Genomic DNA, 15,682 nt, shown 5'->3' on the forward strand with positions numbered 1-15,682 from the left:
GCCGTTTCTCTGAGAATAACATGTATATGCATCCATTTAGGACACCCACGGTGCGGAGCCCTAATCACAGTGCTGCCATGTGTCAGTGTAGGAGAGCCGTCAACATGGCAGCTGCCTAATTCCACATCCTCCATGACAAGGCATCATGTTGCTGCTTCCTGTAGACAGATGTAAAATGTTACTTTGTGTTTTCTTACAGAACAACATACTAAGCTTTGTGTGTTAGCGACATGACAGTGGTGTGTCACTCCAACCTGGGACTTATAGTCCCACACAGTGAAACGTCTAAGAGATGACCACCAAAAATTGCATTGAAAAGTTCTCTTCTCAAAGCAGATGGCTAATAAGGATAATATATGGAGGCACTGGCAAAACAGGCTGGATCAGGAGATGATGGAGTATTTTATATCCAGCTTTCCACCTTGTTAAGTGTAACTCATTCAGAGCCTCCCACAGTTACTAGATGGCTGGACATAATAGATATGGCAGCCAAATACCCTCAGAGGGCAAATAAACTCCTAATTGTCACAGCAGAGGGGAGGGGGACTATAATGGCTTCTTCTGGTAAATGCTCCATTTAAAAAGGAATTGAATTTGGGGGTTGGACTGACCCTATTTGATAATCCAACATGCTGGTATCCTCCACACTATAAAGGCGTTAATGGGGGTGAAGTATTTTTTTTTCTGTAAAGAATTTACTCTAAGTTTTCCATTGTAAAAATCAGTTCAGCCACCAAATGGCTGGATATTGATGTACCAGCCAAAGAAAACTCTGAAAGGGAGAATATACCCCCCCCCCCCCCCACTAGCCATAGTGGAAGATCTCTAGTGGAGACCCCTACAGAACTCATTGCGATCCGAAAAGGGATAATATACCCCCACTAGTTATAGCTACAGCTGACCATTAGTGACTCCTACCGTGCAAGTGTGGGGTGAAAAGTGAGAATATACCCTTACTGGCAGACACGGTCAGAAAAGGGCCCCTATGCAAAAACAATATATGGGCCTTCTGCAGCCCAAGAGCGCCTAACAGTGTAAATGTAATGATGCTGCCTGGTGTCATAGAGAGGCAGCCTAAGGGGGTGCTAGCGGGAGCGCAGGGAGAGGGAGGAATGAGGTACGCAGTGCACACAGGACCTGAACTAGGCAGGTCACGTGATCACTGCAGGGATGATGATGATGATGATGATGATGATGATGATGATGATGGGGGTGGAGCTACCGCGCGAGAACGGAGGGTCTACAAAAAACGCAGGACACAGAGTACTAAGACAGACACGTAGTCAAATGACAAGCCGAGGGTCGGGAGCAAGGTACCAAGGGGCAAAACAGCAGATTAGTCAGAGACAAGCCAAGGGGTCAGAAAGCCAGGATAATGAAGTACAAAGCAGAAAACAGGGGCAGTAGTGAGGGGGCAAACCGGGTCATACACAGCAAGGCACAGAGGCTCAACGATTACAGACGAATAACCTGGGTCAGCTATCTCAAATCGAGTAGACGGAAGTATAACCGACTCAGAACTCGGGAACTACCAGCATTAAATAGCTGCCCCAGAACCAAAGAGAGGCAGACTAATTTAACCCAGACCTGACCAGGAAGGAGCCAGAACCAGCCCATCCAGAGTCATAACAGTAAACTTGCACATGCTTTGGAGGTAGAAATGAGCCCCCTTACCTCTTGGACCCCTGTGCGTCTGCACAGGTTGCACCAATGATATGTCCGCCGCCCCTGCCCTTATTAGTCATAGCAGTCAGGGATCCACGTGACTCATACTGTGCTTTATGTGAGCTGGAGGAGAAGACTATACCCCTACTAGTCATATCAGTGGTGGATCTCTTGTGACTCCTACTTTGCTCAATGTGGCTTCTGCTGTGCTTAGTGTGAGGTCAGCACTCCAAACTGAATGTTAGTTTTTGTGTATTAGGTGGATTTACCCTTTAATAAATGACCGGTCAGGAATCTAATACCCTCACCTGGCATAACACATATGTACTCTTCTGTGAACTCCCTCGCACTTAGGGGTTCTCTATCTACATACACATGGTTGGATTGTACAACTGACCTGCATTGGACACAACCAGACCAAAATTCAATACGGGACTATTTGGAAAATTCAGACACTCATCATGAACTTTAGGTTTAATGTATAACTCCAAGCCAAAAAAATACAGAGTTATGACCCGTGAAGGATCACTGGGTGTGGGAAATGAGGAATTGATGTTCTTTGAAGCTCTTTAAAAGGTCTTAGTTAAGCTTCATCCATTAAAAGCCCGAAGTGCTTCTTTACATCGGACCAATGTCCTTACCTACTAGCTATAGATATTAATGGGTGCTGTCGCTTCCTCTTTGCGTTTGCAAAGCTCTAGGACAAAACATTTTTGTGATCTTTGGGCTTTTGAAGCTTTGCAGCTTTATTCCAGCCTTTAATCGTGCCCCCGCAGCGAGGAGCAGCTTAATAAACAAATTTCATCCGCAGTATAGACTCATTTTATTTCTTGCTTAGGTTTTGCTCTGTTCTTTTCCCACAGAAATTTCCGCAAACACTTACGGATGGTGGGAAGCCGGAGGATGAAAGCTCAAAGTAAGAATCTATCCTGAATGTTGAGTGAAATTGCCCTCAGATGGGTCTTTTAGGTCTATTTATGGATTTTCATTTAGAAATTCCTGCGCGTGCCTCAGCATAGACTAACGCAAGCCATTCTCTGGAAACGTAGGCAACTCAAATGTGACGTTTGCTATATTTCCAGCTCACCCCTTAGGCTACTGTCACACTTCCGTCGGTACGGGGCTGTCGCTAAGCGTCGGCGTGACGTACAGACGGACGTTGTGAAAATTCGGCACAACGTGGGCAGCAGATGCAGTTTTTCAACGCATCCGCTGCCCATTCTAAAGTCTCGGGGAGGAGGGGGTGGAGTTCCGGCCACGCATGCGCGGTAAGAAATGGCGGACCCGACGTACGGAAAAACGTTCCCTTGAACGTTTTTTCGTGACGACGGTCCGCCAAAACACGACGCATCCAGTGCACGACGGACGCGACGTATGGCCATACGTCGCGATCCGTCGGCAATGCAAGTCTATGGGCAAAAAACGCATCCTGGGGTCACATTTGCAGGATTCGTTTTTTCCCAAAACGACGCTTTGCGACGGACGCCAAACGACGCAAGTGTGAAAGTAGCCTAATTTAGCAGCATCCGCCAGTAATGTGCATCAGGAACACTCTTAGTGCCAATGACAAAATATACTCGTAGCTTGCAAACTACCCAAGAAAGTCCAAACAATCGTCTTTTGGCCTCGGCTGGGCCAATATACCTTTTTTTTTGCTGCATGGAAGGTATCCAGAAAGAAAAAGTATTAAAACAAAAAGTATCCCAGATATGTTTATATAATAAAAGCCTCTGGACAATGGAGGCCACTGTTTGCCCATACAGTGACATCCATTAGAGGTAGCAACAAGCAGTAACATATGTGAGATGGATGTGTTTGATTTTCAGCTTTCGCCGATCGCAGAGAAAGAAGCTTCAGCCGGTCCTGGAGCGACCCCACCCCAGTGAAAGCAGAGTCCATTCATGACTCCAGAGAAAGTGAGTTTCAGACAAATGGATGGGGCGATTGATATGAAACCCGAGGGCACAGATACGATTGTTTCCCTGAGTATAGCACCTGACCCACATCATTTTGTACCCACTCAGGCCATGATTTGCAGAGCTCCTGCACCGATCTGGACGAAGAATGTGAGGACCTAAACTGGGAGTCAGAAAGAGAAATGGAAGTCCTGTCCTGCGAAGGAGACGATTTTATTCCACCCAAGATCATGGTGAGAATTTGAGCTGTTGCTATTGCATCTGCTGCAGCTATCCCTAGTAATACTATGGCCTAATATATACATATATTCAGTATTGGGAACTGCCAGAATGGACAGAAATCCTACAGATCAGAAGAGATGAGGCCATGATCAGTTATTTGCATATCTGGGATAGGAGTTGGGTGCATTTTACGTAGATGCATCAAGTATCCAACAGAGAAATCATGTATTTCCAATCCAGTGATCAGATCTTTTTCCGTCTGCAGCTAATATCATCCAAAGTTCCTAAAGCAGAATACATCCCGACCATAATCCGGAGAGATGACTCGTCCATCATCCCCATTCTCTATGTAAGAGCTACTTAGACGCCTGTCACACTGTTTATATAATGCTACTGTATATGATACACATTATGTATACACTGCATGGTGCCGATATATAGAGCTGTGTACTACATCTCCCAGCATACACAGGGTGCATTTTAGAAAACTAATCCTTTCCTTATTCTCCTCCGCTCCTCAGGATCATGAACATGCTACATTTGATGACATTTTAGGTAAGTTTTATTATGATTGCATGAATGATGCGTGGGGATGAATGGGATAGCTTCATACAGCAAATATAAAGGATCCTCTATAATAAATGGACTAGAAAATGATTGATTAGCCTATTCTTAAAGGGGATGTATCATATGAGCAAGTTACCAAAGATTGGTGATAACTTACTGATCAGTGGGGGTTCCACCTCTGGGACCCTCAACAAACCTAAGAACAAGGCTCTGGAGTGCCGTGGTCGTAGCTGAGCAGTGTCCCTTGGACAATGATTAATGACACTTGGATATTACTCCATTCAAACAGGGCCCTGGAAAGCCTCAGTTTTCGTGATTAGTGGGGACCCCAGTGATCATCAAGTTATTCCCTATCCTTTAACTTGGTGATACCCTTCTAACTTGGTGCAGCCACTACTAAAAATATGCAGTTGGGTCTTCTAAAAATTAAGGAAATTCTTCCCTCCTAGGACCTCCATGGCCTCTAAATCCGCTAATAGATGGGTCATGTAAGGTTTCCAGAGCTAACAGAATCTTTCCATAGTTTCACCTTGTGTATTTACCATTTTACCATTCCAATAAAAGTGACTATTTGTGGGGCTGAGAACGTTGAGTTTCATATCCGCAGCTCCTTGTTGTTATCATTTAGCTGTAATTTGATGTTAAGTAAATGTGACATTTCATTTACTCGCTGTCATTAAAGAGGCAGCCATCTATTTCCAGCACTCGTATCATTGTTACAATCGGGTCCGCTATCTCTGAGTGCTGATAGATAACAATGTAACAATCTGCAGATTTCCTTATACAATGTATCTTTTAGCATTTATATATACAATATTTCTTTTATTTTAATGCAGAGGAAATTGAGAAGAAGTTGAATGTATATAGGAAGGGCTGCAAGATCTGGGAAATGCTGATATTCTGCCAGGTGAGTGACAATCAGGGTGAAGGTGTGGCACTGGCATATTACCTGTCCTCTATGGGGTGAGCTGTAAGGTCACACATGGTGATCGCCCCCTACTTGTGGCTGCAGGAATTATAGTAATTACTTAAACTTGTCATTAGGTTTTGCTAAGTAAACTACAGACAGTGTCAGGTTGGCACCAGTACACTGATTAAAATGATATCTGGGTTGATGAAATCCGTCTTGTGGTTGTTGTTTAATCTGTGTTTGTAGTTTTCAGTTAATGAGATTCTTGTGCTGCGGGGCGGCCTGTGTGGGGTCTTTATGTGGTGCTCTGCTTACATATTCATCTGTATAGGCTTATGACAGGTCACTGAACCTTCCCTGACCTACCTCATATTTTACATAATGCTCTTGCACAATTTCTATTATGGTCTTTAACCCCTTTACCCCCGTAGGCTGTTTGCACGTTAATGACCAGGCTAATTCTGACCACTGTCACTATATGAGGTAATAACTCTGGAACGCTTCAAAGGATCATACTGATTCTCAGACTGTTTTTCCGTAAAATACTATACTTCATGATAGTGGTAAAAAATGTTCTATACGAATTGCGTTTATTTGTGAAAAAATGGAAATTTAGCGCAATGTTTGCAATTTTCAAACTTCTGTTTTTTATGTGCGTAAATCAGGGAGTTCTATAACACAAAATAGTTAATAAATAACATTTCCCACATGTCTGCAGTACATCAGCACTGTTTTTGAAACATAATTTTTTTGGGATAAGAAGTTAAGGGTTAAAAGATGACCAGCAAATTCTCATTTTTCCAACAAAATTTACAAAACCGTTTTTTTAGGGACCACATCACCTTTAATGCAACTGTGAGGGGCCTATATAACAGAAAATATCCCAAAAGTGACACTATTCTAAAAACTGAACCCCTCATGGTACTCAAAACATTTATTAACCTTTCAAGTGCTTCACATGAATTTTTGTAATGTGGAAGGAAAAAATGAACATTTAACTTTTTGCTGCAAAAATTAAAATTTAGAACCCATTTTTTTTTAAATATTGCAAGGGTAACAGGAAAAAAGCGACCCCAACTTTTGCATTTTCACAAGAGTAACAGGAAAAATGGCACCATGCAATGTCTCCTGAGTATTCCGATACCCCATATTTGGGGGAAAACTACTGTTTGTGCGCACAGCAGGGCATGGAAGTGAAGGAGCGCCATTTGACTTTTTGAATGCAAAATTTGCTGACATAATTAGACGCCATGCTGTTTTTGGAGAGCCCCCTGATGTGCCTAAAGAGTGGAAACCCACCACAAGTGACACCATTTTGGAAACTATACCCCTCAGGGAACTTATCTGTGTTGTGAGCACCATCAACCCTCAGGTGCTTCACAAAAGTTTATAACCTTGAGCTGTGAAAATAAAAAATAAATAAATAACATTTTCCCCACAAATGTTTTTAGCCCTAAATTTTGCATTTCACAAGGGTAACACAATAAATTGCACCATACAATTTGTTGTGCAATATCTCCTGAGTATGTCACAGAAAAAATATATTTTGTACTCTTAAAATATAACTTTTATTAAATTCTTTGAATAAAATTCAACTGTACAAAATATCTACAGATGAAGAAAAATGGACATAATGAAAAAAACACACTTTGTGTGGTGCAGCTATAGTAGATAGATTTTGTTGCAGACAATTTTTTTTTCCTCCAGCAAAATGGCGTCACGTGCACAGTAGAATCTATCGGCCAGCGATAGATGCTACTGCGCATGCGCCGAAACAGGCACCATTTTGCTGTAGTGAATTTTTTTTTTAAACCATAATATGAACTGCGCAAGCGCAGTATTTAAAATGGGAGGCAGGTCACTGAAGCTTCAATGACCTGTCATTTAATACCATAAGGATTAATATGAGGCCAGAGCACCACATAAATGCTTGCCCACAGGCCGCCACGAAGCACGAGAATCTCAACTGAAAACTGCACATAGAAATTAAAAAACAACCACAAGATGGATTTAATGAATCAAGGTATCATTTGAATCTGTATATCGGTGCCGACCTGACACTGTAGCTTACTGCTGACAGGTTCGCTTTAAGGGATCTGGAGCTGCATATGTACGAATGCAGCTCTGACCTGTACAATAATATAGTGTAAACTTTAGTTGAAATTGCGTTTAAGAAAGAGTCATAGCCAGGGCAAAGACTTTTACTGCTTATTCCAGTACATAGATGCCCTGCCAGGTTAGAGGAGCTTATTGGAGGCCCTCAATGCAAGCCCTGACAGTTTCCCATGGCTATGACATATCATGACTTCCCATCTCATCCCTTCTGTTTTCTCTCTAGGGAGGACCCGGCTACCTCTATCTGTTGAAGAATAAGGTTGCTACTTTTGCCAAAGTGGAGAAGGAGGAAGATCTTATTATGTAAGTTACACAACACAAAGGCATATAAGCAATACAGTAATAAATGGTAATCCTCCATAATATATGATCTGGCCACTAGCACTGCTCCTACATGGCCAGCAGCAGTCATCTTTCTCAAACTCCAGAACATTAAATTGGTTATCCAGTATTAAAATCTTGATGGCTTTCAGATAGGTTAATGTCAGATCTGTGGGGGTCCGGCACATGGCACCCCCACTTATCAGATGTTAGCGTGTTCCGCAGCCGCCGTAATTATACTGGACATCACCTTGAAGTACCTGGTGAATGCCTTTATGTCTGTGTAGAAAGGCAGATGCAACAATCCATGGTCTAGAAAATCCCCATTTTGGAGCTGAATATCTCGGATCCTTCCATTTACTGGCAATTTCTGATTTTAGGAAGTAAATCTCTGTAGAATAGGAATATTTATGTAATACCAATGTATAATAAAGAGGAGCCCAGCATTATTAAGACATTCTTTGTGGCGTATTTGTGAAATAAAGTCATAAATAATTGATCCTTCACAGATCCTCCCTGCACAGGGAATGTATCCATAATTGATCTCTTGTATTGTACAGACCATGAAAGCAGACAGTAAAGAAGAAGGATTTTTTACAGAAATAAGCTACATAGTGGCCATAATAATATTCCATAATATCAAGTGTAATGTTAAGCAAAAAACAACACCATACAGTGCCAGATCCATCACACTATGGACATCACCCCAACGGACGTGGCTGTTATCTAATGAGATCTACCGGATTGTGCCGAGCAGCCAAACATTTTGATGGAATAGATGGCACTATATGATGCATCAAAGAAGACTGACGCAGATGTGACAAAACCATAAATAATATACAGACCTGCAAATATGATTTATAGATAAGCATGTACAAGAGATGCCCAGGTTATACCGGCATGGTCCAAAAACTCTATACTAGAAGATGTATAACTTATGCCTGCTGTACAAACAATTATGTGTAAAAGTTACTCAGGTTGTACCAGTTGTACATATTTCATTAAATATAGTAGATGCCCATGTTATACCAGCTGTATAAACCGAAAAAAAGCCAGACAACCTCTAAGTGCGGCACTGGATACTGTATATTAACTGAGCAATGAGACTTTAATTATAACCATATACATAAGATCCAAGACGAGGGTGAATATAAATATAAGTTTTATTAAATATACTAAATATAATTCAAATATACACACGGCAAAAGTAGTGGAGCAAAAGACAGCTAAAAAACGCACAGCGCATCAGATGTAACCACGCTGGGAGGGATGCGCTGGAAGACTGCACAAAAACATGAACAACGCCGCTGCACAGCCAGCTCCTGAAGCATAGATGCCAAATGATAAACGATAAACAATAGTGCCCACAGATGGTAAATATAACACCTTAAAAAAGGATAGAAAATTAGAGGGGCGAACTATCAGGTGCCGACACTGCACCCCCAACGTATTTGGTTGCAGGACTGCACCATATAATGCAAGGTAGGCCGAATGGGGCATCAAGAGGAGGTAAACTTAGTAAATGCTGAATATTAATTACCTTGTGACATCTCAGCGACGGAGTACCGGCGTGCAAGCGGGGAACAGAGCGCCTCGATGCGCGTTTCACCGCCTTGGCTTCGTCAGGAGGCGTGGCTAGTTAAAAGGGGCCGTGATATTTATCTATTTATTATACCAGCTGTACATATATAATTACAGTTGTGTGAAGAAGTGTTTGCCCTCTTCCTGATTTCCTATTCTTTTGCATGTTTGTCACACTTAAATGTTTCAGATCCCCAAATAAATGTAAACATTAGACAAAGATAAAAAAAAGGAGAAGCCAGCACTGCTTAGGGTTAGAACGCAATACAAATGGTGCATATGCACCTACTGAATTCTAACTGTAGTTCAAATATGAGACATTTAGCAAATAATTGATCAATTCTTTGAGCTACCCCGCAACTTCATGGCAATCTCATAATGGGGCAGTCCTACTCTACGTATTATATTAAAATCGTGCCATACGGCCTCCTAGATGTATAAAGAGTATAAAAAGACAGACACCATTACTAACTATGACATGCAAACTGTACCTGGAGCATTTTCAGAGTCACCCCCTTGGTGCCAGGAAGGACAAGCGTAGGTGAAGGCCGATCAGTAGGTGCATATGCACCATTTGTATTGCGTTCTAACCCTAAGCAGTGCTGGCTTCTTTCTTTTTTTTTTTTTCTATTAGACAAAGATAACACAAGTAATCACAAAATTCAGTTTTTAAATGAAGGTTTTTATTATTAAGGGAAAAAGAAATCAAAACCTACAGGGCCCTGTGTGAAAAAGTGACCCCCCCCCCCCCCCACTTAAGACATAAATTAACTGTGGTTTGTCACATCTTAGGAAACCTGGGTTCAAATTCCCTAGCCACACGCAAGCCTGATTACTGCCACACTTGTTCTCAATCAAGAAATCACTTAAATAGGACCTGCTTAGCAAAGTGAAGTAGACCAAAAGATCCTCCAAAGCTAGACATCATGCAGCAATCTAAAGAAATTCTGGCATAAATGAGAAACAAAGTAATTGAGATCTGTCAGTTTGGAAAATGTTATAAAACCTTTCCTAAAGCTTTTGGACTCCAGCAAACCACAGTGAGAGCCATTATCCACAAATGGCAAAACATGGAACAGTGGTAGTAAAAATTCGCAGGAGTGACCTGCCAACCAAAATTACCCCATGAGCGCAGCAATGAGTCATCCAAGAGGTCACAAAAGACCCCACAACAACATGCAAAGAACTGCAGGCCTCACTTGCCTCAGTTAAGGTCAGTGTTCATGAGTCCATCATAAGAAAGAGACTGGGAAAAATTTCCTGCATGTCTCAGAGTATCAAAACGAAAACCACTGCTGAGCAATAAGAACATAAAGACTTTTTTGCCAGAAAACATCTTGATGATCCCCAAGACTTTCGGGAGAATACGCCGTGGACTCACGAGACAAAAGTTTAACTTTTTGGAAGATGTATATCCCATTACATCTGTTGTAGAAGTAACACAGCATTTCAGAAAAGGAACATCATACCAACAGTAAAATATGGTGGTAGACATTTTGGGGTAAATGGAAACAAATTCTGCTGTCTACCAAAAAATCCAGAAGGAGAATGTCTGGCCATCTGATTGTGACCTCAAGCTGAAGCGCACTTGGGTTATGCAGCAGGACAATGATCCAAAACACACCAGCAAGTCCACCTCTGAATTGCTTAAGAAAAACTTAATTAAGACTTTGGAGTAGCCTAGTCAAAGTCCTGACGTTTCTCCGATTGAAATGCTGTGGCATGACTTTGAAAAGGCCATTCATGTTCGGAAACTCTCCAATGTGGCTGAATTATAACAATTCTGTAAAGATGAGTGGGCCAAAATTCCTCCAGAGCGTTGTAAAAGACTCATTGCCAGTTATCGCAAACGCTTGATTGCAGCTGTTACTGTTTAAAGGTGGCCCAACCAGTTATTAAGTTTTGGGGGCAATCATTTCTTCACACAGGGCCCTGTACTTTTGGATTTCTTTTTCCCTTAAAAATGTTGTCCACTACAATAAATAATGCCCCCATTGATTTAAACAGTGGAAAGTAGTATTTTTGTAAATACCTCTTATTGTCATTCTTGCCTGTGAGTGGCGCTATCGCTGACCGCTCCTTTGGCATCACATGACCCCCGGCTGCTGCCTGCTCTGACATCCGCTGATATCACGTTCCAGGAACCCAATCACGCACATCACCTTGATTGACTGGGCTGTGAGTGGAGTTTCACTGCAGGCCAGTATCCAGCGTGGCCTTGCGGCCAGTGAAATCAGAGGAGAGAGGGAAAGCACATGCTGGATACTGGGCTGTGACGTGTGGTAAAACTCCGCCCACAGCCCAGTCAATCAGATGGGTGTGTGCGACTGGATCACACCTCTGGGTTCCAGGATGCAAGGCATTCTGGAACTTGACATGACTTCAGCGGATGTCAGAGCAGGCTGCAGCCCGGGGTGGACAACCTCTAATAATAAAGACCTTCATTTATAAATGTGATTACTTGTGTTATCTTTGTCTAATATCTACATTTATTTGGTGATCCGAGACTTTTAAGTTTGACAAACATGCAAAAGAATAGTAAATCAGGAAGGGGGCAAACACTTTCATACAACTGTATATACAGGAAATACCCAGGTTATACCAGCTGTACATATATAATTATATACAGGAAATACCCAGGTTATACCAGCTGTACATATATAATTATGTACATGAGATGCCCAGGTTATGCCAGGTGTACATACAGCAGTTGAAATAAGTATTGAACACGTCACCAGTAAATATTTCTAAAGGTGCTATTGACATGAAATGCTCACCACTTGTCAGTAACAACCCATCCAGTCCACACAGGAAAAGAAATCAAAACCATATATGTCCATAAATGAAGTTATGTATAATAATGAGAAATGACACAGGGAAAAAGTATTAAACACATGAAGAAAAAGGTGCAAAAAGCCATGTAGAGTCACAGGATACCCAGGTTATACCAACAGTACATATATAATTATATACAGGAGATGCCCAGGTTATACCAGCTGTACATATATAATTATATACAGGAGATGCCCAGGTTATACCGGCTGTACATATATAATTATATACAGGAGATGCCCAGGTTATACCGGCTGTACATATATAATTATATACAGGAGATGCCCAGGTTATACCGGCTGTACATATATAATTATATACAGGAGATGCCCAGGTTATACCAGCTGTACATATATAATTATATACAGGAGATGCCCAGATTATACCAGCTGTACATATATAATTATATACAGGAGATGCCCAGGTTATACCGGCTGTACATATATAATTATATACAGGAGATGCCCAGGTTATACCGGCTGTACATATATAATTATATACAGGAGATGCCCAGGTTATACCAGCTGTACATATATAATTATATACAGGAGATGCCCAGGTTATACCGGCTGTACATATATAATTATATACAGGAGATGCCCAGGTTATACCGGCTGTACATATATAATTATATACAGGAGATGCCCAGGTTATACCGGCTGTACATATATAATTATATACAGGAGATGCCCAGGTTATACCAGCTGTACATATATAATTATATACAGGAGATGCCCAGATTATACCAGCTGTACATATATAATTATATACAGGAGATGCCCAGGTTATACCGGCTGTACATATATAATTATATCCAGGAGATGCCCGGCTGTACATATATAATTATATACAGGAGATGCCCAGATTATACCAGCATGGTCTAGAACATTATGTAATTTTGCTTTTTTAGGTTTTGGAAGAGATTGAGCAAGTTGATGAGCAAAGTTAATTCAGAACCGAACATAATACACATTATGGGGTGCTATGTGCTGGGGAACCCCAATGGTGAAAAGGTATGACGGGTTTGGGAAGATAGATAATAAGACATGAGCATTTTTTGTGGGGGGATATCTGTAGGGTACCCATCTATATAAAGAATGCTTGGAGATAGACTTATAATATACAGCTCTGGCAAAAATTAAGAGAGCACCACATCAAAACCCTGTCATGGGCAGCCCAATCTCCAGACCTGAACTCCACTGAGAACCTCTGGAATGTAATCAAGAGGATGATGAATAGTCACAATCCATCAAAGAAAGAAGAACTGCTTACATTTCTGCCCCAGAAGCAGTGTGAAAGACTGGTGGAAAGCATGCCAAGACGCATGAAAGCTGTGATTAAAAATCATGGTTATTTCAGAAAATATTGATTTCTCAACTCTTCCTGAGTTAAAACGTTAGTATTGTTGTTTCTAAATGATTATGAACTTGTTTTCTTTGCATTATTTGAGGTCTGAAAACACTATTTTTTTTAATTTTGACCATTTCTCCTTTTCAGAAAAAAAAAAGTACAAAATGTATTGTTTGGAAATTCGGAGACATGTTGTCAGAAGTTTAAAGAATAAATGTCAATTTACATTTTACTCAAAAATATACCTATAAAGAGAAAAATCAGACAGACTGAACATTTTGCAGTGGTCTCTTAATTTTTTGCCAGAGCTCTATGTTCGCTATGCCTCCATCTCGCTTATGTAGAGTGAAGCACTGAGCTGCACATTATGGCCAGGATATTTATGCCATTTCTTTACCTCTCTTAAGACAGGACTATTTTACAGCAATTTGTACAGACTTGTTTAAAAGGAGTTGCTTAGAATAGAAAAGCAAGGAAAAATCTTGAGCTTGTATCTAATTTCTGCCCAGCTATGTGGCGCTTAGCCAGTCTGTACATGCAAAGCCTGCACCTTATCTCTACTCCAAGAGGAAGAAAGATGGCTCTGTAGAGCCACCTTTAAGGGGCATCTAGCCTATGAGTCAGTGTCTGAGCCTTACCCAAGAGTTAAGTCAAATCAGAGTATTTTCCAAAAGTAAGACACCCATCTGCAGACACCTTACGTCATGTGACAAGGCGCCTTAGTTGGTTGATATTGATTCATATGGTGGCTAGCTCCTATAGATGGCACTAGAGATGTAACTTTCTTCCTCTTGAAGGGAGTGTCATCTCGAAGATCCCTAGCAAAGAGATATCCTTGTAGGCAACCTTGTAGGACCCTGCAGCCCCATCCAAGGTCCTCTACAAGGACCTGAGATTACTTTCTTTAACGGTGGACCATTGCCTGTCTTATTCTCCTCAGCTTTGTAGTCCACACAAGGAGAAACAGTGCCCCATTAACCTGTTTTATAATATGCTTTAATTTCTGTTTTCATCCTGCCTCTTTGTCCTTTCAGCTTTTTCAGAACCTAAAGAACCTAATGAGTCCAAATCGAATCGAATTCAAGTCCCCCCTTGAGTTATCAGCACAAGGTAAGAGCAGCAGCGATGGTCCAGAGATCTCTCCTTGTACCAATCAGTCCATCCCAGGACAATACACAGCAGCAAGTGGCACAGTAATTACATGTCCTATGCATCGCGTATGCCCCTGGTCTGCGCCTCACAACGGATGCCATATCACAGGAGCTCGAGGTAGCATCTGCTCAATGTTTTCATTTTCCACTCAGATAATTAGAGAGTCTTGATTAGATCTCTCTGGAGTAATTGGGATCAGTCACACTGTCCATGCTTGTCACCGTCTTAGCAGCTTGGATGTGACGCAGCCTCGTGTATGTGGGTTTTCAGAAATATTTCAGCATTTGTATATAAGGTGAAAATTACAGACCAGAGGATTGTCACCCTGTAATTGTCACCGCACTGAGGAGAACAATGGGAATGCCGGAAACTGCAGATAGCACATTACTATTCTGGGTCATTGATTTGCACAGCACCGATCACATACTGTATATATTATAATGTAGACATGTAGATTGTCAAACAGGTTGTTAGTATTATTCCAAGTCATGATAATAGGGATTTTATGATTACTATGGTTTACTGGCCATAACTGTGCTGCCCTTGAAGTGTATTAGAGTTATGGAAATAAAAAAAACACAGCCATTTCCCTATACTTTCTTCCCTAGTCTTGTATCTATATGCTTTGGCAGAGAATCTTGGACATATCCTACAAAGTAACCTTAATCAGAGGCCTCATGCGCGCCTTATACTGGCTCTGTACAAGAGTTGTACGAATCTCTATTACCCTGTAGACATTGGTTTATCTAGAGGAAATCCAGCTGGCAAAATAGTCTTGGGGGGGGGGGGGGGGTGTGGAAGGGGATGAGCATCCAAATTCACTCTCCTCAAGAAGAAAGAGAACTGTCTCTGGTGCTGCCGGTAGGTCAATGTCCAATCCATGAGACGTGACTTGCTCAGCCAAACCATAGTTACCAATCTTTTTCATAATTCTTTATCGTGTTGTGAAGAACATTGAAACAGCTGGACATTGGACATTGACTTACTGGGAATCTTCCAATAGGTGACACTAGAGAAGCGCTAGAGAAAAGTTCTAACAGTATGGAGAGCA

At 41.5% G+C, this 15,682-nt stretch overlaps 1 protein-coding gene across 3 annotated transcripts in view; it reads left to right on the plus strand.

The window, feature by feature from the left end:
- Positions 1-15,682, plus strand: part of NSMF (NMDA receptor synaptonuclear signaling and neuronal migration factor) — a 62,469-nt gene that overhangs the window by 38,705 nt on the left and 8,082 nt on the right. For all 3 annotated transcript variants that reach the window (XM_077284558.1, XM_077284557.1, XM_077284556.1), the window contains 9 exons: positions 2,529-2,581; positions 3,492-3,581; positions 3,690-3,814; positions 4,069-4,152; positions 4,325-4,358; positions 5,207-5,277; positions 7,619-7,698; positions 13,040-13,142; positions 14,514-14,589. In XM_077284558.1, the coding sequence (XP_077140673.1) occupies positions 2,529-2,581; positions 3,492-3,581; positions 3,690-3,814; positions 4,069-4,152; positions 4,325-4,358; positions 5,207-5,277; positions 7,619-7,698; positions 13,040-13,142; positions 14,514-14,589 (716 nt within the window). The remainder of the gene's footprint in view (positions 1-2,528; positions 2,582-3,491; positions 3,582-3,689; positions 3,815-4,068; positions 4,153-4,324; positions 4,359-5,206; positions 5,278-7,618; positions 7,699-13,039; positions 13,143-14,513; positions 14,590-15,682) is intronic.

The sequence above is a fragment of the Ranitomeya variabilis genome, chromosome 2, assembly GCF_051348905.1.
Source record: "Ranitomeya variabilis isolate aRanVar5 chromosome 2, aRanVar5.hap1, whole genome shotgun sequence".
Classification (NCBI taxonomy): domain Eukaryota; kingdom Metazoa; phylum Chordata; class Amphibia; order Anura; family Dendrobatidae; genus Ranitomeya; species Ranitomeya variabilis.